Source organism: Mustela nivalis, assembly GCF_964662115.1.
Source record: "Mustela nivalis genome assembly, chromosome: 7".
Lineage (NCBI taxonomy): Eukaryota > Metazoa > Chordata > Mammalia > Carnivora > Mustelidae > Mustela > Mustela nivalis.
Genome location: NC_139026.1, coordinates 87,766,186 through 87,792,765, shown reverse-complemented (window position 1 = coordinate 87,792,765; position 26,580 = coordinate 87,766,186). Strand labels below are relative to the sequence as shown.

Genomic DNA, 26,580 nt, shown 5'->3' with positions numbered 1-26,580 from the left:
GCCCGTCCCTTGATTCACTTGCAGTCTAGTTGGGGAGACCAACAAGAAAGCAACAAGGTGATGACAAGTAGTGAGCAGGGCGGGAGGGGACTGACCGAGGCAGTGTAGGGCAGTGGTTACAAGCTAGGACTCTGGGGCAAGAAGGTTTGAGGATTACATCAATTATTAGTCCTAAAGCACTTCACACTCTGCCGGGCACACAGAAAACTCCGTATGCAAACTTACTATGGAGTATTGAGTGTCTGGGGAAGCCACTTTGGACCGGGTGTGAGCTGCCCCATGGCACCCCTGACCCAGAATTTCCTGAAGCTCGTCCAATGCCCATTCCTGTCTTTTGGGATTGGATGGCCCACCTGCCTGTTGCCAGGTTCTAGGACGACTGTAGTCTTCAACCCCCTTCCCCTCGCCCAATCTTACTGCCTGACACCTGAGGGCAGGGGTGGCGGAGAGGAGAATGAGCAGGGCATTGGCTGGAGGGACCTTGGGGCACGGGCTGACTGGCCCCTCCCTCTCTCTCACAGCGCTGTATTCTTTGCGACCTATCTGACCCTGGCCTGCTGTTCTGGACCTAGGTATGTGATGGCTCGAGGAGCAACTTGTGGGAGCATGAACAGGGTCTTGAAAGTTCAGACCCTTGTCCTGCCCGCCCCCAGGGTACAGTGCATGTCTGAGAGGGCTCTATCCTCTGCCTCTGTCAAGCCTGCCCCTCTCTCCTTCACTTGGGGCCTCTGAGGTAGCAACAGGAACGCGTGGATCCACTGATGGGGGTGCCTGGGGATGTGGCTGAAGGAAGGGACTCTGAGGAGTGGGGGATGGGGGCAAGACCGAGAACCCCTCCCCGTGGCAGTGACCCTGGCCCGTGCCTATTGGTGCCCCCCACCTTCTCCTCTGACCTTGGTGTCTTGCCTTGCAGGAGGCATTTCCCCTGGAACCTGATTCTCTTGACCATCTTCGTAAGTGATGTAGGGGTGACTGGGGACAGAGGCTGAGTGGAGATGGTGGGGGGAGGGAAAGAGGATGGGCTTCGAGGGCCAGGAAATCTGGGCTGGGGATGTCCAATGTGAGGTCACTGGTGGAAGCAAGAGCATCCTCATCCCACTTCTGCCACAAAGACATCCCACCTCTCTTTCCAGATGGGCTTAGTCTCCCCCAACTCTATCCACTGTCTCTCTTCTTTGTGATGTTGTTTTTTTTTTTTTTTAAGATTTTATTTATTTATTTGACAGAGAGATCACAAGTAGATGGAGAGGCAGGTAGAGAGAGAGAGAGAGAGAGAAGCAGGCTCCCCGCTGAGCAGAGAGCCTGATGCGGGACTCGATCCCAGGACCCCGAGATCATGACCTGAGCCGAAGGCAGCGGCTTAACCCACTGAGCCACCCAGGCGCCCTGTGATGTTGTTTTTAAGAGGTTTGAATGAGGCATCCTAGGAGCTACCAATAATGAACAGTAGGTCATAGAAAGGTGGGGAGGAGGTAGAAACAGGGCTGCCAGAGAACGAAGGGGACAGCTAGTGCTGGCCTGTCAGGACACTCCTCAACCAGGCCTGAGCTGTGGAAGTGAGTGTGGGGGGTGGGGGCGAGGCAGACACAGAGCTGAAGGAAGCACACCAGGGGTGGAGACCCAGGCTGGGCCTTGGAGGTGTCTGGTCCCCGAAGGCTGAGTTCTGGAGCATTCCCTCATCCTGCTTTTCCTTCCAGACCCTGTCCATGGCCTACCTCACTGGGATGTTGTCCAGGTAAAGGGAACAGGTGGAGGGGGATGGGCCACACTCTGAGGGGATTTGCTCCTGAACACATCCCTTCAGATAGCAGTCAGATGGGGAGGGGGTTCAGGCAGGCAGGAAACATTGGCCTGGAGCCCTCTTCTCACACATTCCACTCAACAGTGACAGTGGGACCTGGCCAGGTCAGCGAGGCAGAGGTGGGGAATGGAGAGGAGCAAGGTGACCTCTTGCGCTGCAGCTTAGAAGACCCCAGACTGGCTGATCACCCCATTCCATGTGAGCCTCCTCCTGGCGGCAGCACCAAGCCCTCCCCACCCTCCTCCACTCCCACATTCTCAAGATCCTTCTGACAGAAGTTTGAGTCTAAGCAGGCTCTCAGGGAAGAGGCTGGGAAAGCAGGGAGAGGGAGGACACTGGGAAGGGGGCAGGGTGAGGACCTGAGGTCAAGGGATCAGGGACTGAACGAAGATGGTGGGCCTGGGAGGAGGGCCGGGGAGACCAGAAGGCCCGCCCAAAGCTGAGCTCCTGGCCTGGCATCCTGCAGCTACTACAACACCACATCTGTGCTGCTGTGCCTGGGCATCACGGCTCTCGTCTGCCTCTCTGTCACCGTCTTCAGCTTCCAGACTAAGGTCAGCTTCAGGCTCGCGGGCAGGGCAAGGGCTCTGAGATGGGGGTGGAGGGGAGCTCCAAGTTTGGGTCCCTGGCTAGGGAGAGGTGAAAGGGACGAGTGGGGTCTGGGGACGCCTCCTGGAAGAGGAATGCTGGCTTCTGCCATGTAGGCCTCCGCCTTCTGGCCAGCACGCTGCCCAGCGGGGGCCCCCAGAAATGCGCAGCCCTCCGGGGCAGGCCCCACAGCTGACGCCTGTCCTGTCCCTGTAGTTCGACTTCACCTCCTGCCAAGGCGTGATCTTCGTGCTGCTCATGACGCTCTTCTTCAGTGGACTCATCCTGGCCGTCCTCCTGCCCTTCCAATATGTGAGTCCTGCCTCCCAGCCTGGCCCGGGGAGGGAGGGAGAGCCCCCCTCGCCCAAGGCTGCTGTTTCCTCCCCCACCCTCCAGGGAAGGCCCCGAGCCAAAGGCCTCCAACTTGCCGTCCTGTCCAGCCCTCCTGGCACCTGTCCTGGGCTGGTTGGCAGGATAAGCAAACAAACAAGGAGGCTTTTCTTGGCAGGCCTGGGCACCTGCTTGCACCATGAGCCACATCCGGCTTCACCTTTCTCATTCTCCCCTCTGGGGGGAAGGGGAGGCCGGATGTGTGGGGAGCATAGCACATTCAAACCCTAGGCAGAGAAGGGAGCACAGGAGATCCAGAGGACCACGTGGCCCAGAAGGACCCTGGGGAAGGGCCCTGGAGCTCTCAAGGGATCAGCCAAGTCCAGAGAGACAGAATCTGGGTGGCCAGGCAGTCAGGAGGTGGGGCAGTGGGGCACTGAGCCTACCTCCTACCCCATTAGAGTGTCATCTCAGCTGTCCAGTTGGGCCTGGGAAATCCAACTAGGCCTAAACAGGTTCCAGTGACTGAGGCAGTCAGGCTGCTGCCGATGGAGAAGGGGGCAGACTGAGGGCATCACAGGAGGGACTGGGGTTTAATCCTGTGAACCCTAGGGATGAGGCTATTAGACTTCTACTAAGGGCTCAGTGCTTCTACCCCCACCCCAGGCCCCACCCAAGGCTCTTCTTAGCCACCTTTGGTGCAAAATTCCGCTCACCCCCCGTTGCCCCTTTTCTGCCAGGCTAGGGCCAGCAACCCTCGCTCTCCCCTTCCCCACCCCATCCTGCCCAGCCCCAGCCCCCAGGGTATTGGCTTCAAGTCCAGGACATCAGGATTGGTTCTAGCGTTTCCTTGGCACTTTCCAGGATCCTGTTGACGAAGGGAGGAGCCGGAGCTGGTCTGGGGGCCCTCTGTGTATCTAGGATGGGGGCGCGACTACAGGAAGGGGCCTCAGAGCTTCAAAGAACCCTTTATTGACTCAGGGCAGGCTAATGGGATGCTTGTGTTTCCAAGAATATTCTGGGAGAAGGCCTTATGGAGGGGGGCACAACTGAAACTTGCTGGGTTTCCGTACCCATCTAGACGCCCCAGAGACCTAGGGGGAGCCAAGGTTGGGCAGGGGTGCTGTTCCTGTCTCTGCAAACAGTCCCATCATGCATAGCTGCCAGGGGCTCCAGAGGACCCTCCCCACCCTCCCACACCCCTCTGAGTCCTTCACCCCTTCAGACAAAGCTAAGGAGTGCTCCTACAGAGGAACAGACAGACCCCGCACAGGACAGGGATGAGTTCACCCTGGGGGAAGTCAGCAGCTTGAGGCCAGGCTCAGGCAGGGAGGATGACAGGGGTCCTCCAGGGTGAGTCTCCCTCATCCAGCCTGAATCTGGGGCTGTGTGTGCAGGGAACAAGTACCATCACCTGGGAACGGCCCTGCCAGTCCCTCCATGATCACGCTATCCTGGGGTTCCCCAGACCCACCTGGAGCCCACAGAGAATCACGGACCCCTTGGTGTTCTGGGGCTTCTTAGGGACAGCTGAGGGTCAGGAGGTCCTGTGAGAGATGGAATCCACCAGCGAGGTCTGTGCTGTGTCCTTTGGTCTCTGGACAAAGCCCTCCTCCCTGCACCCGTCATCCCCATCCCCCTAAACCCATTTTGTGTCTGCTCCCCAGGTGCCCTGGCTTCACGCAGTGTATGCCGTGCTGGGAGCAGGCGTGTTTACGTTGGTGAGTGTGGCTCCCTGGGGGGGGGGGGCGCCTTCTCAGCCTCTGATCACCTCCCCAGGTCCTTCCATTGTCCCTGCCTTCCTCACAGTCCTCCTCCCTGACACCATACGAAGCTCCTGTAGGCGGGTCAGGGCTCAATGCCGCATTCAGGGAACTCTCTCTGGTCTCCAAGACACACCATCTTAGCTTGGCAGAGGGTGGGTAGGGAGGGAGGTTGTAACAACAGGATTAGAGCTTCGGACAGAGCTGAGAAGACGCACTCCTAGGCCCTGGGGAGGCCAGTGCTGCTTGTGGGGATGGGAGAATGAGGGTGCCCTGGCCACAGGGACTAAGTTAGTCAATGCTCTCCTAGGGGTAATCTGGGAAGGCTTCTTGGAGCCAGGGAGATCCCAAGCGTGAGAGAGGCACTTAGTTCAAGCTCACTTGTGGTGACTCTCACTGAACTGAGTGTTGAGGACAATGACAATGACAATAAGAGCAATAGCTAATAATTATTGAGTACGTCCCCCCACCAGCAAGCCCTCTGTGTGCATTTAATCTTCACTGTAACTCTATAAAATGGGATCTATTGCCATCAGATTCAGATGAGGAGCTTGAAACTCAGAGACTAAACGACTTGCCCAAGTTCACATCGTTAATCCTAGGAAGTGGAGGGTGGGATTGCGACCCCGGATGGTCTGACTCCAGAGCCCCAGTCTGGGTATAAGGCCACATGGGGGAAGGCTGGCGTGCCTGGAGCAGAGGCCCAGGAGACAGGAGGTCTCCAGGGACAGACAACTGCCTGGAGCAGCCCACCACAGGCCCTTTGCTCAGGTGGGCTCCAAGCACTTGAACGTGATGCTGCCCTGGGACACCCCCTACCACCCGAGGTGGGCAAGCCCATCTTGGTGACTTCTCAGAGAACATACAAGGTAAACATCCCTTGCTAGCACAAGCCACCACCCGAGCCTCCTGTCCCTCCCCCATTGGAATGTTTAGCTCAGCTCAGTCTGGCCAGAGTTCTAGGCTCATTCATAGGGTCCACCAGCTTGTGGGTGACACACTGGAAAAAATGGAGGGTCAGAACCAGGAACAGGGGTTTTGAGGGGTGTGGACAAGGAACGAGGTTTGGTAGATTGAATCATTCATCTCCACGGGTCTTTATTGAGCAGTTACTATGTGTGAGATTCAGTGCTCTGTGCCCAGGGCACCGTGGTCAATAGGAAGAGCATAGTGCGTGGCACATAGTAGAGTTCAGGAACTGTTTTCAGAATGAGGAAATGACCTCTGGCTTGGAAGCCGAGGCTGGAAGGGACTGAAAAGGAATCTAGTGAAACTCCAAGCCCTCCCTTTTATAGAGGAGAAAACTAGACCACAAAGAAGTTAAATGACCGTCTGGTTTCCTAGCAAGATAAGGGCATATCAACTAACCATGGTCTTGGTCATAACTAGGTTAACCCATTCATCCCAATTTACCCAGAACTTGCCCAGTTTGAGTACTGAAAATCCCACTTCTTGAGGGAACCGTTAAATCCTAGGCAAATCGGGAAGGTTGGTCACCCCACCGCGCTAACTTCTCTTGGCTCCTGCACCAACGCTCCCTCCTCCAGGCAGCACCTACTTAAAACAGATTTCAGTGAGGAGGATGGGGTAGGGAATAGGGCCAGGAGGAAAGAGAGAGGCCAGGTCACACTGCGGGGAGTGAGCCTGGAGACCTTCAGAGGGCGCCATTTGCCAGAGACAAATGGAAGAAGCTGGGTCAGTATTGCCGGGTGGAGTGAGAGGTGGGTGAGCCTCGGTGGGGAGTTGGGGAGTTTATGTGGTTTCATGGGGATCGGGGCACAGCTAGCGTGTCTGCTAAGCAGGAAGGCTGTATATACATGTAGGGCTGGATGAACAGTAATCTCTTAAATTTGTTTAATAATTCCCTGTATTATTAGAATAATAAAAATAATCCCAGTCATCTGTTCCACCCTTTACATTTTACAAAACACTTTCACACCTGTTGCCTCATTGGATCTCCACCACAACTCAGGGAGGGAGGCAGCGTCTGATGTTACAAGACCTGCTTTCCACATCTGAAGCCCTGGGTGTTACAGGCTGCCACAGAGTCCCACTGCCAATAAGGGGCAGCCTGGTGCCATTTCCAGCACCCCTGCAGTCCCCCTTCAAGAAGGCAACTCTTAGAAGCTTGGAGTTGGTAAGAAGCTGGGGCATTCTCTCCAGCCACCCCCCTGCTTCTTCCCCCCAACGGCATTGCCCTCTCTCCTGTGTTATTCCCGTCAGCGTGGGAACAGGCTAGAATTTCTCCCGTCTGGAAACACACACACACAACAACACTCTTGACCCACACCCCCTTCTAGCCACCCCCATTTAGAGCAAAAAGCTCTATTAAGGAATCTACACTGACTATAGGCACCCCCCGCCCCCCCAGGAAGTAGAGCTTTCCTACGAAACCTTTCGTAAACTGGAAGAACGAAAAGTGAAGAAGCAATCACCATTAATTTCTATGGAAGAGATTCTGAGTGTCCCAGACCCCAAAAATGACCTCTCTTGGGTTTTTCTGCTGCCTTAGGTCACATCTTGCGGATCTTATGCACAAAATAAATAGAGATAAAGCACAGGAGCTCACAGACGCAGCTCAAAGCTGCAGCGGCTTGATGCCAGAGATGCTGGGTACAGTTCCCAGGCAAGGAGCTTGGGGGCGCTGCTCGCTGCTGGGGGTGCGTGCTGTCTCTGCTACAGCTCTCGCTGCAAAGCAAATGCTGGAGATGCTACAGCTGCTTTTTTTTTTTTTTTATAAAAGTGAAAATCCTCTTTGGATTTCTTTTGGCTAGCGAAATCAGGTGCTACTGCAGGTCTTTTGTAAAAATGAAATGGCATAAGTTGAATTTTCGGCCAGAGTGGGGACCTGTATTTCCAATTCTTCTCCTCCCTTCTCTCCTCCAAATCCTTCTCCGGTTCTCTCAACCCTCTTAATGCTCTCACCAGGTCAGTCATGGCCTCCATGTTGCTAAATCCAGAGGTCATCCCCCAGCCCTCACCTTGCCAGACTCAGCCTCTTTGATACAGTTGCTCATTCCTCCGCCCAGAAGCGCCTTCTGCCCCAGGCATCTTGGACACCAGCTGTCTGGTCTTCCTCTAGCCTCCCTACTCGCACTGAGCACCATCGGGCCATCGGCTCTTCTCTCTCTACCCTCACTGCCTACAGGATCTCAGACTGTCTCAAGACTGAATACCATCTTTTAATGCTGATGGCCCTAAAACTTATCTCCAGCCCAGACTTCCAGACTAGAATTTCTGGTTGCCTACTCAGTATCTACATTTGGAAATCTACGCGGCACCCCAAACCTATCATGCAGAAAACTGAGCACCTGCTCTCTCCCTGAACCCCTGTTTCTCCCACAGCTTTCCCATCTCTGTTAATGACAACTCCGTCCTTCCTGTCACTCGGGCCAAACGCCCTGCTGACATCCTCCACTCCTCCGCTCTCTTCACACACCATATCTGGCCCCGCAGCAAATTCTCTTGGCTCCACCTTCTAGCCAGAATCTGACCACTTGTCTCCACCTACATGGCCACTCCCTGGGCCATGTCCCAAAGTGCTCCCACTGGTGGGGTCCTCACAGTCTGTGCTCAATGGCAAGCAGCTAGAGGGTTCCTGTTAACCGTGAATGAGGTCGGATCATTCCTCTGCTTGGCCTTCAGGGATCGCTTCCCAGTCCTGCCAGCCCCTGCTGACCTCACCTCCTCCCATGGCCCCTTCCCCCACTCTGTCCTTGCTGCCCCTGACCATGGCCGGCTCACACCCAGCCCAGTACCTCTGCACCTGCCTCCGTCCATCCCCTCAGATCCCCTCACAGCTCTCCATGTCCCCGCCTTCAAGTGTTCACTTTGTTTACAATCCTGTGTGACTGAGCCTGCACGCACGCCTACACGTGAACGCGCGCACACACACGCACACAACTCCCTCCTCCTCTTCCCTGCTTTATTTCTCGTCATAGCACTTCTCATCCTCTGACATATGCTTTGATTTTTCTGGTTGGTTTAGTTGATTGTCTCCCTGCAGCAGAATTGAAGTCCCTTGAGGGCAGCGATTTCCGCATCCCTGGTGCCTCGAATAGTGCCTGGCATGCAGGAGGCACCCCCTTGGTGTTTGTGGAGTGAATGGCTACCTGAGGGGCCCAGCTGGCTGAGGGGCCGGGCCGGCTGCGGGGCTGGTCAGAGCAGGGCAAAGAGCCTCAGTTGCATAGTGAGTCACAGGGGAGGAGAAACCACAGCGCCTAATTACAAGTTAATGTCTCATTAGGAGAACAACACACAGAAAGGCCAAGGCCAGGCTCCTCCTGCAGATTATGTAAACAATGGTTAGGAGCACGTTGTGTGACGCCCCCAGATGCATCCCCTGCCCCTCGTTCTCCTGGGTCACCAGGAGGGGAAGCAATCCCTGAAGGCCAAAGCTTCCCTGGGTCCCCTGGGAATGGAAAGAACTGAGAAGGGGCCCTGGATTCGTTCTCCTCCTCCCCTGAGTTTCACGTGGACAGAGGCCATCAGAGGCCCAGCCCCACAAGAACTGTCTTGGGGCCTTTCCATTAACCCCCACTCGGAATCTCCTTGGCCTCAGTCTGACCCTGCTTCCTGCATCCGCTCTGTCCTAAGGAAACTGTGGTCCCCTAGTCTCTTCATCTGCTTACCCTGGCCTCTCCTACCCCAGGAGATGGAGAATTCTCAGCACCATGAGGGGCCCTCCCAGCACTGTGGCTCCAATGAGGAGATAGCACTCAGAGCCTCCTTGCCCAGCTGCCCAAGGAGGGTGTGTGAGAAAGGAGAGTGCTGTCGGAGGAGGGTCCAGACCCCCAGTGAGGAACTCCCTCCCGGACCCAATCCTCCCAGCTGGGGCCTTGGAAGGGCTGCTAGAATCTAAGCTTTTCCTCTCCTGGAGACTGTCAGCCCCTCCCTGACAGTCTTTGGCATCTGTGAGCCGCCAGGCTAGACGAAGCTGAGCTTGGGGGTGGGGAGCCTAGGCTTCTTGAAACCGAGGTCCTGCCTTGAGGAACAGGCCCCTCCAACACCTCACCTGTTGAGCCTTGGTGCATTCTCAAGAGGCTTTGGGTTTTCTGCCTCGCCCCTATCTCATACCCCCCACTGGGCACCAGACCCAAATGCCCATAGAAGCAGGTGAGTCAGCCCACAGGTAGGTACTTCAGGGTGGCTTCCTCCTCCTCACCCTTTGCATTCCCTCTTCTCTCATGTAGTGCTTTCATGTAGAAGCTCATGGAAGGTCAGGCAGGGGAGCGTGAGGGCTTGCCTGGGTGGGATGATGGGGTAAGGTAGAGGGGCTGGGACAGAGCAGGAGGGCTGGGCAGGGAGAAGGAGAGAGCAGGTGGGGCCAAGGGCCTGGCCAGCTGGTTGCCCACTGTGGCTGAGCCTCTGTGCTTATACGGCTCTACCTCAGAGCTGGGCCTCCTCTGGGGAAGCTAAGGTCTCTATGCCACCTGAATGAAGAAGCCAAGCCAGGAGACTTAGGAAAGGAACTAGGCACAGGACTTCAGAAATTAGGTGACAAGCCCAGTAGGAACAGAACTCTCCCCTGCCCAGCCTGGCCAGTCTGGGGACCTCAGAAGACATCACAGTCTCTGTTTTAAGAAAGATTATCAAGAAGCAGTGTGGATAGAGAAGAGGCAGAGAGACCAGATAAGAGGCCACTGCAGAGTCCCAGAGTCAGGGACAGGGTGGCAGGAAGAACATATGTTGGTCAGAACTGGATGCTTCAGGGCCCAATGGTGTTCGGATGAGTGAAGCTTAGGTAGGAAGATGCTTTGTTTATAGAGGTGCTGGGTCTCCAAACCTGGGTGTTGGCCCCTGACCATGGGGAAGATGTGCACGGCCATCTGTCCTCAGCCCCTGGAAGAAAGGAGGGCAGAGACTGAGTCCTCAGAGCTGGTGTGGACCTATTTGTGCTGAGGCCTCAAGAGAGCATGCCCCCCGCCCCACATACACTCCTACATACCACACGTGCCGCACAACCCCCCATGTACCACACACACCACACATGTACCACACATAAACCAAATACCACACACACCACACAACTCCTCCACATACCACATACCACATGTACCACACAACAACCCCATGTACCACACACACCACACACATACTGCACACCATGTATGTACACACACACACACACACACACACGGGCACACAATGTTAGCTGCCAAGGCTGGATGAAATCCCCATTTTCCTGACTCTCAGCTCAATATTCTTTCAACTCTACCTCCCTGTCCGTTTCACAGGGAAAACAGAGGCCTCCTGACTAACTCACTCCACAGCAGAAGGACCCAGAGAGGCTTTCTCAACCTCTGAGACCAGGCTTTTAGCAGTTACTTCTATCCAGCCCCAACAGAGAATCTGTGTCCCCTGTGCCCCATGACTGGCCTAGGTCAGCCCCTACAGCTTCTGAAAGTTTCTAGAAAGAGACTCCTGATTGTTTTCCCACTTCACCCCTCTCCCTGCTTAGAAGCTCTTTTGCATCAGTTTTTTACATGAGCCTGAAAGATCTTTTGAGAACCTTCTCTGTTCTGCCACCCACCCTCAGGCCACTAAAACAGCCTTAACACCTCACCTGAGGCCTCATATGAAGCCTCTGGAAGTCGAGTTATTTCCTCTGAGGGCTACAGGTTGGAGGTGGAATGCTGGGTAATTGCTCCTTCAGGGGGAAAGTGCTCTTGGTGTCCCCCTCCCAGGACTCTTCTCAGTTTCACTTCCTGAGGCGCAAATCCTCAGCAACCAACCCCCTGCTCAAACCAAGCCCTTGAAACCCACAACTTGATCCAGAGAAGGCAAAAGAAGCCCCTCTCCCAGCCCCCAGGGATGGGGGACTCATGGAGAAGGGTGGCTCAGAGTTCCTGTAGGGAGCAGGAGTATCTAACTGGCATGCTGGGGCAGGGAAGGCACCAGTCGCTGCTCTCTTATCCAATGCAGAGCTGGGAAGAGGTGCTATCAAGATCTAGCTTGTCATCTTAACTACTGTGACCCAGGGCAGGTTACTTGACTTCTCTGTGCTTCAGTTGCTTCATCTATAAAATGGGCTAATATGAACTAGTTCACAAAGCTGTGGTAATAATTAAATAAGATACTTTATGAAAGGAAAAATGAAAACAGCCTAGCACCTGGAACTTGGTACTTTTTCAAACTATTTTTTCAAAGTTTTTCAAACTTTTACTCTTTTTTAAAAAGATTTTACTTATTTATTTGACAAAGAGAAAGATCACAAGGCAGAGAGGCAGGCGGGGGGTGGGAAGCAGGCTCCCTGCTGAGCAGAGAGCCGGATGCAGGGCTCAATCCCAGAACCCTGAGATCATGACCAGAGCCGAACACAGAGGCTTTAACCCACTGAACCACCCAGGCGCCCCTTGGTCACACTTTTTTTTTTTTTTTTAAGATTTTATTTATTTATTTGACAGAGATCACAGAGGCAGGCGATAGGGGTAGGCAGAGGCAGGCGGTAGGGGTGGAGGGGGAGCAGGCTCTCTGCTGAGCAGAAAGCCCGGATTCGATGCGGGGCTTGATCCCAGGACCCTGGGATCATGACCTGAGCCGAAGACAGAGGCGTTAACCCACTGAGCCACCCAGGCGCCCCATAATAGCTTTTACCCTTACCATAAATGTTAACCTTGTACCTCAGAGCACCAAATTTTGGAGCAGAGTACCTGGGGTTCAAATACATTCTCCACCACAATCTAGCCCTGTGGACTGATAATATCATATCACCTCCCTGTGCTTCCGTTTCCTTATCTTTAAAATGCAGATAATAATAGTACCCACCTGTAGGTTGTTGAGACTTGCGAGTGAATTAATATATGCAAAGCACTTGGAAAGCGCCTGGCGGGTCATTAATCAATAATATCACCTGTTAGCATTAGTCAGTTGCAAGATTTGAACCCAGGTCTTCATGACTCCCCAGTCCGTGTTGTTAAGCACTGTATTACTCTCGTGCCCTTCCTCAGAAGACCACACATGGGCTCTTTTACACACTCTCCTACACACTTTCATCCCCTTTATCCTGGGCCAGGCTTTCTGGCTCATGTGCCTGCCAGACCCTGTTCCCTAGTAGCCACCTGGAGGTGCTCAGGCCCACATGCTGATGTTGTCTGTGCCATTGAAACTTTTGACACTCAGTCCAGTGAAGACGAGTATCTTCTATTGGTACCAGCCTCTCCTCCGCTCCCCTACTCCTGCACCTGGTCCTGCATCCCTGCCAAGGGCACAAGGACTTAAGGCTGGCAGCCTCTTCCTATAGACTCCCCCATGCCTAGGCTCACTCTCCAGCCCAGAAAGTGGGGGCAGGGTCAGGTAGGCACAGTACTCACTGCAGCCCTCCCCAGGAAGCCTGCAGCCCTCTTGGCTGTGTGCTCTGTGCTTCTCTTCCCACCTCTTTCAGCCTTTTACACACGCGCGTGTGCGCGCAACCCCCCACCCCCACCCAAAGCAGTGTCACAAGGTGGAAGGAGAACAGGATTTAACAGTCTGTCCTCTTGGCTGTGTAAATCAGGCGAGTCACTTAGCCTCTCTGTGCCCCAGACTCCTCAGCTTTACCATGGACACAATAACAGAACACTCATCCTGGAGGCTTGTGTGACGATTCAGTGAAAACACTCCCCAACTCTTTTTTGTGTGTGTTACTTTAATCCTTCTTTTCAAAATTTCTAATTAAATTATATATGAATACATTCATATAAAATGTATTATAAAATCAAATATAAAACATTTCAGTTTTTAACTCTGACATACTATAGATAAAGCAAATGTCACTTGCACGGCCTTCACTACCGTCCTCAGAGGTAAGCAATCTTAGGAAGATCCCAGATCTTTCTATATGCATTTTATAGGTATCTGCTAGCTAGACTTCTATGACATGGTTTTGTGCAGGTTTTTGTTGTTGTTGTTACAGAAAGGGGATTTTATGATGTAGATTTTTCTGCAGCTTGTTCTTTTCTCATGAAATCCTATTTCAGAGCTGTTTCTGCCTCAGTACTGCTGCCCACAGTTTATTTAACCAACCCTGGTTGCGTGTTTGGGGTTTCCAGTCCTTCACTGTTAAAACCATGCTGCGCCATGGGGCATGTGCTGCTTTGCACACTAGCACCGCCATTTCTGTAGGATGGATGCCATCCATGTGTTATTTTGTCCTACTGATTCAACACATGGTAACCCCAGCTTTTTGTATTCAGTGCCTGTTTCTTGATGGCTCTGAGAGGGCCTCTGCATGGCATGGCTCCCCATGTCCTCTGGGAGGACAGCAAACATAAGCCTAGGTCCTGGACACAGCAGGCTGAGGCCAGGTGTGTAGCCAGGGGGCCCTGACCAGGCAAGTTGAGGCAAGTTGGCCTTTGGCTCCTCTGCCCTCTGTGCCCAGCCCCCTTGGCCAGTCGCCCCCACCCCCACCCCCACCCCCGACCTGCTTCTCTATCAAAGTGGGAGACAGATGGTCTGGACCCAGCACTAGGGAAATGATCATTAGCAAGCCACTCTCTTGCTCAGAGACGCCTTTCCTCGTATGTAAAATAGTGATAATTATACCCACCTCCTAAGAGTGAGCCGAGAGAAAGGATTAGTGTGTGAGAGGGCGTCTCAGGGCTAAGTTAGTAGCCTCCTAGTTCCCCTCTGTCTCTTGTCCCCGAGACTGCCCTTCCTTCTTGTGCTCAGCTGGGACCTTTCAGGCGTCAGCAGTCAACCTGGCTGTTAGCACTCAACTCAGGTCTTAGCCACCAAGACGTTAGCTATGACCAACATAGCTGCTCTCGACCAAGATGTTAGTCAGCACTGCTCACCATCACCCAAGGTCATCAGGTTCCTTTCCCCTGCAATAAGTACATGCTCCTAAAGGAATCTCTGATCATTTGCTTTCATTAGACTTTCGGCTATCTAAAGGCAAACTCCCCAGAACATAGTAGGTGCTCGATAAATATTGTTGGGACTACTGAGTGAAAAGCTGTCAGCTGACTTACAGGTGTGAGGCTGCCGTGCTGGGTGGTACCAGGCAGTGCAGTTGAAATCTGGGGCAGGTTATCCCACGTTGATAAGCATCCATGGCCACAGACCAAGGGCAGGAGTAGAAATAATTTCATTCCTCTTTTCTGCACGAGCAAAGCCTGCTGGCTGCTCTAGGAGGCCTCCTGGGTGGGGGTTCCTTGGAGGAGCGCCCTGCACCCCCCGTACCTGGTCAGGTCCAAGCCTTCTAGGTTGAGAGATTCAATTTCATTAGCTCACCCAGGGGTGACCGGGCTCTGAGAAATCAACGAAGCAAGCCACTGATTGATAAGCCAGATCAGCAATTTATTAACTTCTGCTGGCAGCATGACCGCTAAGCAGCCTGCAGCATTCGAGTTGGTCCCTCTCCTTGCTCATTCTCTCTGGAGAGGGCAAACTTTCGTGGGAATCCAATTCCAAATCAGAAGGAGCAGAGCGAAATGAGAATGGTTGAGGCCACACTCAGACATACATCCACCCTGAACACCACACCACAGTGTGGTCACAGCTGCTGTCCCATTTTGCAGACGAAGACACTGAGGTCAGGAGGGGACGGCTACGGAGGGATGGAACCAGAGCTCAAATACAAGAGTTCTGACTCCAGTCCTGGGTTCTCCTGCATCCTCCCCTCAACGCTGCTGAGCTCAGGGAGCCCGACCTGTGCTGCACAAGGTCCCCCCTCAGCCCCTCTTCAGTCGTCACCCCGCCCACCCCATTCCTTCTGTTAAGCCTACACAGTGTCCCCTAGTAACGTTTCCTCCTCCTTGATGGACCTCCTTGATGGGACATCTGGGACTCGGCAGCCGCCTATGACAAGATGTCAAGGGGGCACCCCTGCTTCTGCAGATAAATACAAACCCACACTAGGAGCTAGTGCATTGGGTTCTTGCCATGTGTCAGCCTCCAGGCTGGGCCCTTTGTGTGCCTCTTCCTCCTCACAACTTCAGGAGGCAAGCCCACTCGTCTCCCCTTTCCTGATATGTGCTCAGAGCTCAGGGACACCGCCTTGCCCAGGCGCTCAGAGCTAGTGAGGAGTGGAGATGAGGCCACAATTCATTTGGAGCTGACTTTCAAGCCCGTGCTCATAACCACCCCCACCTCCCCACGTTCCAGGGAGTCATGCCTTGATGTCCCGGATGGGGGAGATGCTCCCTGTAGGAACCTCTGGCCCCAAGGCTCTAGTCCCGCTCCCTCCATCCCCTGCCCCCCTGCCCCCACCATGCGGAATTCCTCACTTTTCACACCATAGCCCGTACCTCCCCAGGCCTTCTCAGTCTAGCAAACTCCTACTCGTCCTTCAAGCTCCAGGTAAAATGTCACCTCTCCTGGCCCACCATCCTCCTGCTCAGTCTGCCCTAATGATGGCATTTACTGAGTTTTATTGTGATCATCCCACAAAGCAGTGAGCCCCGGAAGGCAGGCACAGCATAGTGAAGGCAGACTCTGCCAGCAAGTGGCCGGCGCCAGCTCTTGCCCCATACCTATTTATTGCATAATGAATGTTCCAGAGGACCCAAGGTACACAGGTCTTCCACACACGAGTGACGGAAGAGCGGGGCACAGCCCAGTTAGCAAGAATGTGAATGGATTTAAAGAATTCCAATCCCAGGTGGGCCAGTTCATGACCTTTGAGACACTGGTGGAACTTTTGGGTTTCCTTCTCCCCGAAAACTACACTATGCCTGTGAAACATCATCTGCTGTTTCTAGGGGATTCTGCTTCCTGTGCTTGGACCCCAGAGAATCGCCAAGTGGGAAGAGCTTGAGTCAGTGTAGATGATAGGAAGACCTGGTTGGGGGTGGGGCGGGCAGGGAAGAGCTGTCCTCAAGGGAATCACTGTTCATAGTCTGTTAGGCCAAGAAGGTGCCCTGGGGAGAAGGCATTTCCTGTCAGGAGACACGGTGCTATTCCTGAATAGTGGACCTCTGGAGCTGGGCTGCTCAGGTTCAAACCCTAGCTTTGCTGCTTCCCAGCTCTGTGACCTCAGACAAGAACTTAACATCTCTGGGACATGGTTTCCTCTAGGAATAATCCCTACTTTAGGGATGTTATTAAGACTAAGTGGGCTAATGTCTACACAACACAGAATAAGTGCCTCTGCTCACTGTTAAATGAAGTGTTTGTTCATCTGCTAAAAGGAGGGCCCTGGGGCAATGGCAAGGAGACTAGGCTTCAGCTCAAAGCCTTCCCGAACTCCCTGCCACACTCACATAGGTCAAGTTCCTTATTATTAGCTACCCTCCTGGGACAATTCCCATTTCTCTTTGCTTTCACTCATATTAATGATTACTTCCACTCTAGACTCTAAGGCCGGGATCTTGTCTGTCTTTTTATTTGTTTTTCTGTTTTTGTTTTTGTTTTTTTTTAAGACTTTATTTATTTATTTGACAGAGAGAGACACAGCAAGAGAGGGAACACAAGCAGGGGGAGAGGCAGAGGGAGAAGCAGGCTCCTCGCTGAGCGGGAGCCCAGTGTGGTCTCAATCCCAGGCCCCTGGGATCATGACCTGAGCTGAAGGCAGATGCTTAATGACTGAGCCACCCAGGCGCCTTTGTCTGTCTTGTTCTTGACTATTTCCTTGTGCTTGGCACATAGTAGGTGCTTGGGGAGATAGGTGTTAATTAGGGATAGAAGGTATTGGGAAAATTCCAGATTCTGGGCCATTCCAGGAGGGTCACTGAGCAGCCAAGCAGCAGATGATGGTAGCAAAATTGGTTGGGGGGTGGCCCAGATGGGGACACTGGGCCCCCTTGGTCAATGTCACAGCTGCTGGACCTTCTGACTTCTCTCTCTTCGCCCTTCCCTCAGTTCCTGGCATTCGACACCCAGTTGCTGATGGGTAACCGACGCCACTCACTGAGCCCCGAGGAGTATATTTTTGGAGCCCTCAACATTTACCTAGACATCATCTACATCTTCACCTTCTTCCTGCAGCTTTTTGGCACCAACCGGGAATGAGGAGTCCTTCCTTCCTTCCTTTCAAGAGTGTCCCCCTTGCTGGTCCTCTGTCCCTCCCTGTACTCTCCTGCAAGCCCAGATGTGAAACTAGCTGTCAGCCCATCCTTTGGCCTCCCCTCAGCCCGATGCTTGTCCTCACCCTCTGCAGCCTTGTACCCCAGCATTAGGGGCCCCACAGAACCGAGGTCACACCCTCTGTGCTGCCCCTTCCTCCCACTTACATCTCCTGAAGTGAACAGTCAAGACTGGAGACTCCTCTGGGTTTGAGGACCAAAGGGACGAGTGGGAGGAGTCCAGCAGGATTCCAGAGGTGGAAAAGAGATCTCAGGACCGTAGCTGAAGTCTGCACCCCACTGAGGTTCCTCCTAAGGCTGCCCCAGCTGTGTGGGGTACATTGTCCTGTGTCAAATCCACTCCTCTGTTCTTTCCTTCTAGATCAGGCATTGACACTTATAAGGGGGTGTGAGGAAGCTGGGAGAGAAAGTGAGACTGTTCTGCCGGTGGGGGGATGTGGATCGACCCAATGGTTGTCCCAGGCTGCCCATCCTGGCAACTATAAGACTAGCAGCATATTCTAGGCACTTGAGCACTATGGCCCATGGAAGAGGGGCAGGAAGCCAGAACGAACCATCTGCACTTGCCTTGGTTTACCCTCCTGGGTCATGAAAGAACTCTGTTGGGGCAGGAGGTGGGGACAGGGGACCTGTCCAGGGGCCATAAGGGAGATGGGGGGCAGGTGGTCCTTTGGGAGGTATGGGCTTTGTAGTAACACCAAGACACCCAGCCCTGCATCTCACTGTTGGTGGGGGGACGGCATTTGAAATTGGCAGGACTGACTTCCTCTCACCCTCTTCCCTGGACTCCCTGGGCTGTCCCCCAACCTCGGCCTGAGGCTGAGTGGAGTGCGTGGACCCTAGAGGATTGGATGCTCCGATAGAGAGGGAGGGTTATACTAGCTGCTGAACTAGCCCCACTGGGAGGGAATCCTGCCCTGCCCTGAGGCCTTTCCACACTTCTTTCCTAAACTTTCCCCCACCCACTGCTGCCCTGCGCTGGTGGATCCCCAAGCCAGGCCTCCTGAGGCCTCAGTTGGCAGTGCCCATATTCCTCCCCCTGGCTTCTCTGGCCACTCAGCCCAGAAGCCTAAGCCCCCCCCCCTTCATTCCTTATCTCCTTATCTCTGGACTCTGGAAGCCGTTCAGCTGATGCTAACAGCCAGAGCCGGTCCTTCCAGCTGGTCCCATGTGATGAGGTTGGGTCTCCTTATCAGCCTCCAGGCCTCTGAGAGCTGAGACTCGATCAGGGTGTACGTCAGCCCCCCAGCAGGGCCTGCAGGGGAGGGTATGATGGGGCCATACCAGGGGGAAGTGTGCAGCCAGCACCTCGAAGCCAGCTCTGCGCGGGTGGAAAGTTACCGGGTAGGGTCAGCGAGGTTCATATACCTGGACCTTCCCTTGGGCTTTCCCTCCAGGGCTCACCTCTCTTCCCGGTGCTGGGGGCTCTTTTGCCCTTGGAGAGAGTGACTAGGTATGTTAGCAATCTGTTTTGACTCTTCCTTCTCCACCCTTCCTGTTTTCAGCTTTCAAGAAATATTGCAGAAGCATTTGAAATTTTGTTCCCCCTTGGGCATTTGAGGAAAGAGGGAAGCAAGAACGGATGGTAGTGTTTGTGCATGAGACAAAGGCAACTGGGAGCATGGCTGGATGCCTACTGTGTGCTGGTCTAAATCCGTCCATTAAAGCAATCCTGTAAAGGCAGTCGTCTGCACATGCTGATCGCAGAGGGCAAAGCTGAGGTGGTCGAGAGGATTGGGAGCAAGACCAAGGGCATACAGCTAACCTACTAGACTGGGGCTGGAATGAGACCGGGTGGTCAGGCCAGACATCCTAGGTCTCCTGAGGATTTGTTGTCTTCTGTGTCTCCCCGGCTTCCCCCTTCCCCCCACTACCACCACCAAATTTTGTACTCTGTCGTTTCCATCTTCTAGACACAAGCTGGGAAGCAGGATTCTGGTGGCTGATTCCCAGCCTCACTGCCGACAGGCTCATGGTATTAAGTTGCGAGTAGTTTCCAGATTAACGAGATGGAAGACCTCGGCCTGGGCGGTGCAGGGAGAGGGACCAGAACACATTTCCCCTGACTTCCGGGTCCATTTGCCACCTTTCCTCCAAGGTCTGTTCACTTCCTCTCCAGTTCCAAAAGGGTCATTCAGCCCAGGCCTTGGTCATGCTTCCCAGAATCCTCTTGTCCAAGTTGTCCTCTCCCTAGGACAGTTTATGCAGAAATAGGCTTGAGAAGCTGATCTGGGGCTGAGCTCTGAAAGGTTGAGGGAAGGAGGTAAGCCCTCAGCAACAAACAATGTGACTGGGCAACTTGGCATTCTGGAAGCAGGGGCAGTATGCCACAGACTCTCCTGTGAGAGGCCCCTGAGGATCCAGAACATGCTGAGCCAGCAGCAGAGCTGGGGCTGGGAGCCCTGCTTATCGCCTCCCCGCCCCCAACTCAGGCCAGGAATAGCCCAGGAACACCTGGCTGGGCCTTTGAAGGAGGAAGGGCAGAGGAACAGGAATGCAAGATTAGGAGAAACTGAGAAACCAAAGCTAAGCAGGTGCCACAACCTGCCGAGGAGAAGGAGAACCTGTGGGCCCTCACATTTTTGGCAGGGGAGGGGCTGGGCCAAGGAAGGGGTAGGTTGGATTTTATAGAGCTCGATGCAGCCAGGAATCTGATCATCTGTGATGTCAGGTCGGAGGTTTCCTGCCAGGAGGAAGACAGAAAGATCAAGAGATCCTCTCCTAGGGTTGTGTCTGGGGTCCCAGGAGGCACAGGGAATTCCCCGGACTCCTGCCCCAATTCCCAGGCACGTGTGTGGCTCCTGTGTTGTCTGAGGAAGCCCCAGGAATCTTGTTCTTCCTCCCAGGGGAGTCAGGAACCCACAGATACCCTTATTTCAAAAGGTTCTGCCTCTCCCTCCCTGGCCCTCCTGGGACTAGCCCAAGACCTAGCCTTGCTCCCGAGAGCAGGATTTCACGCCAGCGCTTTGCTGCCCCCCGGTGGTCGCTGGAGGAAAAGCAGGGCCTGGTTCTGCGGGCGAGCAGCAGAAGGGCTGTGTGGCTTGCTGGCTTCAGATAGGATTCATTCACCACCCTTCTCAGACCTCCCCAGACCTCTCTCCTCATCAGCCTCTGATTGTTCACTTTAGTCCAACCGTTGTCACATCTTTGGGACACTGTTCACCCATCTCCTAGAAACCACCCTGTGCCACCCGGCCCCAGAGCTTTCCCTCAAGAGACTGAGGGCAGACACCTGCCACCACACACAGTCCCTCTGGCCTCAGCCCCTTCAAGCTGCCCAGGGTCCGAGTCTGTTCCATTTCCTGGCATCACCTTCCCGGTCTGTGACTGACAGGAGATAATAATAAAATTATGACATCTGAACCGTTTCCTTCGCCTGCCTTTTGCTTGTCGCCTCAGTTGGCCAGGAGGCCGTTCGTGAGATTTAACTCAGATTTGATGTGAAATGTTCATACCAGAGCTCTTTGTCCCCACAGAGCTAAGTGTAAATTAAATCTCCACACTTACCTTGATGTGGGAAAAGAAACACTGGGGGCACCTGGGTGACTCAATCAGTTAAGCATCTGTCTTCGGCTCAGGTCCTGATCCCAGGGTCCTGGAATCGAGCCCTGTTCCAGACTCCCTGCTCAGCGGGAAGTCTGCTTCTCCCTCTCCCTCTGCCCCTCTCCCTGCTCATGCTCCCTGCCCCCGCAGGTGAATACAAAATTTAAAAAACACTGGTCCTTCTGTCAATATATACCCCTTGTAGCGGCTCTTAGGATGCTTGTACCTGTCACTGCCTGGCTGGAGGTGACTTCCAATAGCAGGCCTTCCTTCTAGTTCTGTTGAAAGAGTCTTCCTTATATTGACCCCAACCCCATGTCCCTAGAAGGAAAGCCTATGTTGTAGCTGGAAGGATCCTGAAGATGGGCAGCTTTAGGCATTACTTCTCCCATGAAGCCTTTCTCAGCTCCCCTTCCCCCCCCCCCAGTGCTCTGGCCACCCCCTCCTCAGAGCCCCCTTGCCCTGTACCACCCTGGCACATTTTAACCTCTCCTCCTGTCTGCTTGTATGTATGATCCTTTAGATCCTTGAAATCTTGTTCACCCTTGAATTCATGTAACTTAGACAAATAGTCTCAACAGTGGTTTTTGTATAAATGGGGTAATGAATGAACCTGCTCCAATCCTTTTGTTTTACTTGACAGGAAACTGAGGAGCAGAGGTGCCTTGACTTGTCCGAGTTTACACACAAGTTAGTGCCAAGAGTGAGATTAGAAGACACATGGGGGTGATGCTTACTTTGCCAAGTTCCTTCAGGGAACTTGGGGCCCAGGGTGCCATGTGGGAGGGGGACACACCACACTGATGTAAAGGGGGAAATTATCTTCACCTGTGACAAGGTTTTGGCATAAATTCAGCTGCAGCAGGGGAAGGAGCAGGGCAATGTTTAGGGGACTCTGCAGAGAGAATAAATAACACTTATTAGGCACCCACTGTGTACAAAGCACTTCCATAGATAAGATAGGGGAGGGAGAAGACAGCGGTGTTGCAGGAGAGAAAACGTAGATGACAGCTCCCGACCACTGAGCTCACGGTCCCAAGTAAATGCTCTTGAAAGCAGGCCTGGCAGGGAAGCAAGTACTGAGGAGATGTGGAACAGTGGCGAGGCGGTGGGGGGCCTCCGAGTCAGGGTCTGAAGCGCATGAAAGGCTGAGCCTGGGCACTGGTGGAAGGGGAGGGAAGGCGGTCCCTGCAGGAGGTGGGGGCTGAGTTGGAAACACCAGGCTCCTCACCTCCTCCTGCTTCCAGCCAGCTCTTCTGTCTGCCCATTCATTCTTCATTAGTTTCCTAGGGCTAGGGTCACAAATCTCCACCAACTGGTGTCTTAAGACCGGAGAAATAAATGATTCTCACATAGTTGTGGAGGTTAGAAGCCTGAAATCAAGGGGTCAGTACGGTTGGCTCGGCTCCTTTCCGAGGCCCTGAGGGAGAAGCCATTCCAGGCCTCTCTTCCAGCTTCTGGCGACTGCCGCTGTCCTTGCTGTTCCCCGGCTTGGGGCGCCCTCCAATCTTCACCTGCCTTCACACAGTCTTTCCCCACTCTGTGTCTTGAGTCTCCCTCTCCTTTCTCTCATAAGGCTGCCTGTCATGGATTTAGGGCCCACCATCAATCCAGGATGAGAATCTTTCCTCAAGGTCTCAAGGTCTCTCCTCAAAGCCCTATTTCTGAAGAAAGTCACATTCACAGGTAAAAGGGTGTTAGCACTTGTACCTCTCTTTTTGGGTATCACTATACAACCCACTATACCATCCGTTCCCTTCTGGCAGCTACTGTCTTAAGCGGTGGCCTCCAACCACGTCCCCCCACCCCCATGCCTGGGATGGTCCTCACACCAAGACTCTTCATTCACATTCCCAGGCTCCTAAGTTAAGGCTGGAGAAATTACAGAGCTGAGTGGACTTAATCCAGCTCATAAATATGCCATCTGCTTTCACTCAAGTCCAGCAACTCCCAGCAAATGGGTGTTTGCCCTCTTGCTGATTACATACACACACACACACACACACAGCCAAGATACTTTCTTCCCAGCCTACTATTCCCAAATCCTCTCCAAGTTCTCTGCTTTCCTTTCTGGGAAAACCTTGCCAAGAGAAGTGAGCCTTATCCTGTCCCTCTCTGCCCCTTTGTTAGCTCCCTTTTCTCCATGCTGAGGTGGCCATGTGCTCCAGCCAAGGCACCCAGCTGAGTCCAGTCTTCCAGCCATGCCCATCAAGAGGCAGCCATGGGAGGGAAGAGGCCATTTTGGAAGTAGAGTCCCTCACTTTAGCTGCTTCAACCCCCGGCCATTTGTGTTTTCCTAGTTCTGGCCCAAGATATCATGAAGCATGGTCTAACCATCCTTATCCACATTCCTAATCCACATAACCCATGAGCATAATCAAATAGTTGCTGTTTTAGGCCACTGAGTTTGAAGTGGTTTGCTTTGCAGCAACAGATAACTAAAACAGAATTTGGTCCCTGGAAGTGAGACACCGCCATAACCAAACTTAAAACATCTGGCAGGAGATGCCTGACAGGCCTCAATGAGTCCAGTAGGGCAGGCTAGAAGGGCTTCAAGGAGATGGCAGGTGGAAGTTCAAAGGAAAGTTGAGGAAAATGGACTTGGAACCTGGAAGAACAAAGAACCCTTGTTGCATCATGATAGAGTTTAGCAAAACTCTTCTCTGCGCTAATGTAAAAACAAACAAACAAACAAAAAAACAACAACAACAACAACAACAAAAAACAGAGAAAGTACCTAATGAATGGAAGGATCTGGCTAAGATTTCCAGGCACAATGTTGAAGGGGCAATGGCTTATCTTGGCTTTGTATCCTAAGAAACAGGTAGTGAGAGGAATACTAAAGAAGGAATTATTCTGTTTTTAAGCAGAATTTAGAGGAGACATAAGAAGCCCCTAGTCTTTTGAGCCAGCAAAGAATTCTCAGAGTAATAAAGGGTCCCATGACAAAAATTAAATCCAAGACACTATCAGGAAAACACAGTCTTCTGGTAAAGATGAGGCCAAAAGTGTGATTATAAAGCCCTTTGTTAAGACCTCAGGAAGATCTAAGATGTTGCCTCATAGAATCTTTCCAACAGATAGAAGTACTCCTAAGAGTCTTAAAGTTGTTTTTTTCCACAGCATCTCTGCTAGACAATGGGGTTTCTCAAGAGCTTAAAGATAGTAGTCTTCAGCAGCTTTACTGGGGGTCCAAGACAGAGGAGGCCTTCCCTTAGATTTATGAGTGCGACTTGTCTAATGAAGCTGGTTACTGAGCCCCAGTTAGATTCAGAGAAAAACCACAGAGTTTCTAACTCTGAGTTTTTAACTCAGAGTTTTTTATTCTTTGCGGGGAGGAGGGCACCTGGGTGATGCAGTCAGTTAAGCTTCTGACTGTTGGTTTCTGCTCAGGCCATGATCTCAGGGTCATAAGGTGGAGCCCCGAATCAGGCTCTGTGCTCAGCACAGAGTCTGCTTGAGATTCTCTTCTCCCTCTGCCCCTTCCTCACCCGCTCTTGGCTTACTCTCCCCCGCACCAATAAATAAATAAATCTTTAAAAAAAAAAAAAAAAAAGACTTGTACTGGTAGAAGCACCACCAGCTCAACTTGAAAGGGAGAGAAATAATACAAAATGAAGAGGCTGTTGGACCTATGCCTGTCTTGCTATTATACGCTGTGTGTGTATGTGTGTAGGTGGGTGCAGGTAAATAACTTGTCTTTAGTTCAGATTGAGAACAGCCTTTCCTAAGGAACCAAACCTGAGGAGCCTCATATGCACATAGACTTCGTTTAGAAGTGATTCTGGGGGCGCCTGGGCGGCTCAGTTGGTTAAGCAACTGCCTTCAGCTCAGGTCATGATCCTGGAGTCCCAGGATCAAGTCCTGCATCGGGCTCCCTGCTCAGCACGGAGTCTGCTTCTCCCACTGACCTCTTTCTTCTCATGCTCTCTCTCTCTCTCACCCTCTGTCTCTCACACACAAATAAATAAATAAAATCTTTTTTTTTTTTTTTTAAGAAGTGATTTTGGACCTCGAGCCTAAGCCTGATGTAGTAGGGGAATGAAACTTCGTGGTATCTTGGGAGAGGCACGAGGCCAGAGGGTGGAATGGAACAGTTCAAAACAATGAGCACAGTTCTTTGACTAATGGAACATGATGGAAGGGCCACTCTGTGTTCCACGAGTTCTCTGGCCCGGCAATTCTGGCAGAAGTCCTGGTTGCCCCTGATGGGACCTCCTTGATTCAGAAGCTAGTTCTTCACTGAACCAATCTGTCTGGCACTGGAGTGAAATGCACTGAGTGACCGGACCCAGGCCATACATTCAGCCCGGAGCCACCCTCATGGGCAAGGATAGGGAAAATGAGGGGTGTCTCCCCAAAGGAAAACCAGAGTATGGCTCCCAGGAGAATGTTGAATGTCAAGTAGGCGAGAACAGCACAAATCTACCTTCTTAAGACAGGGAGCCTGTCCTCAGGGAACTCAGCATAACAGTACGGAGATGACAGGGAAGTGACTGTCACGGGGGAGGTGCCACATGAATGTGGTTAGACAAAGAGGTACGAGAACTCTGAGCTGGATCTTAAAGGAGGAACAAATTTTAGTCAAGTAGGCTAGAGAAAAGAGGGCCATTCAGAGGGAACAGCTCGAACAAAGGCCTGGTGTGTGCGCGGTGCGGGGGGCGATTGGGGGAAGCCAAATAATTGACACTCTGTGCCTCTTCTAGTGCAATGTACTAACAGGGACACATTCTACTCATGCAATTTATACCAAAAATTCTCAAATCCTGAGTCTTATGAGAAAACACTAGACAAAACCAAATGAGGGTTATTCCACAAGCTAACGCTTCTATTCCTTAAAAATGTTCTGAAATGAATAGGTGGTGGGGATTAAAGAATACACTTATGATGAGCCTGGAATAACATAGAGTTGTTGAATCACTATATTGTATACTTGAAACTAATATAACACTGTATTTAACTATCCTGGAATTAAAATTAAAAACTTAATACAAAAAGGACCGAATTTTTTTTTAAATGTTCCAAAATGTAAGCTTTGGTGTTATCTCCAAAGGAGTGTGCCCACTGTTGCATTTCAGTGAGTAATATTCTTTTTTAAAGATTTTATTTATTTATTTGACAGACAGAGATCACAAGTAGGCAGAGAGAGAGAGAGAGGGAAGCAGGCTCCCCGCGGAGCAGAGAGCCCGATGCGGGGCTCGATCCCAGGACCCCGAGATCATGACCTGAGCCAAAGGCAGCAGCCCAACCCACTGAGCCACCCAGGCGCCCCTCAGTGAGTAATATTTTAAAAGTTGACTTGTTGGGACGCCTGGGTGGCTCAGTTGGTTAGACGACTGCCTTCGGCTCAGGTCATGATCCTGGAGTCCCGGGATCGAGTCCCACATCGGGCTCCCAGCTCCACCGGGAGACTGCTTCTCTCTCTGGCCTTCTCCTCGCTCATGATCTCTCTCACTGTCTCTCTCTCAAATAAATAAATAAAAAATCTTTAAAAAATTTTTAAAAATAAAATAAAAGTTGACTTGTTTAATGTTAATTAAATATATAGATA

General features: G+C 52.5%; 1 protein-coding gene across 1 annotated transcript in view; it reads left to right on the top strand.

Annotated features, from left to right (window-relative positions):
• The window catches only part of FAIM2 (Fas apoptotic inhibitory molecule 2), a 33,089-nt gene extending 12,240 nt beyond the window's left edge, over nt 1-20,849 (top strand). The window contains exons 6-12 of the mRNA XM_082741236.1: nt 522-572; nt 914-953; nt 1,698-1,735; nt 2,268-2,355; nt 2,606-2,701; nt 4,387-4,440; nt 17,263-20,849. Coding sequence (XP_082597362.1) covers nt 522-572; nt 914-953; nt 1,698-1,735; nt 2,268-2,355; nt 2,606-2,701; nt 4,387-4,440; nt 17,263-17,412 — 517 coding nt within the window. The 3' untranslated portion in view covers nt 17,413-20,849. The remainder of the gene's footprint in view (nt 1-521; nt 573-913; nt 954-1,697; nt 1,736-2,267; nt 2,356-2,605; nt 2,702-4,386; nt 4,441-17,262) is intronic.
• The last annotated feature ends 5,731 nt before the right edge of the window (nt 20,850-26,580 follow it).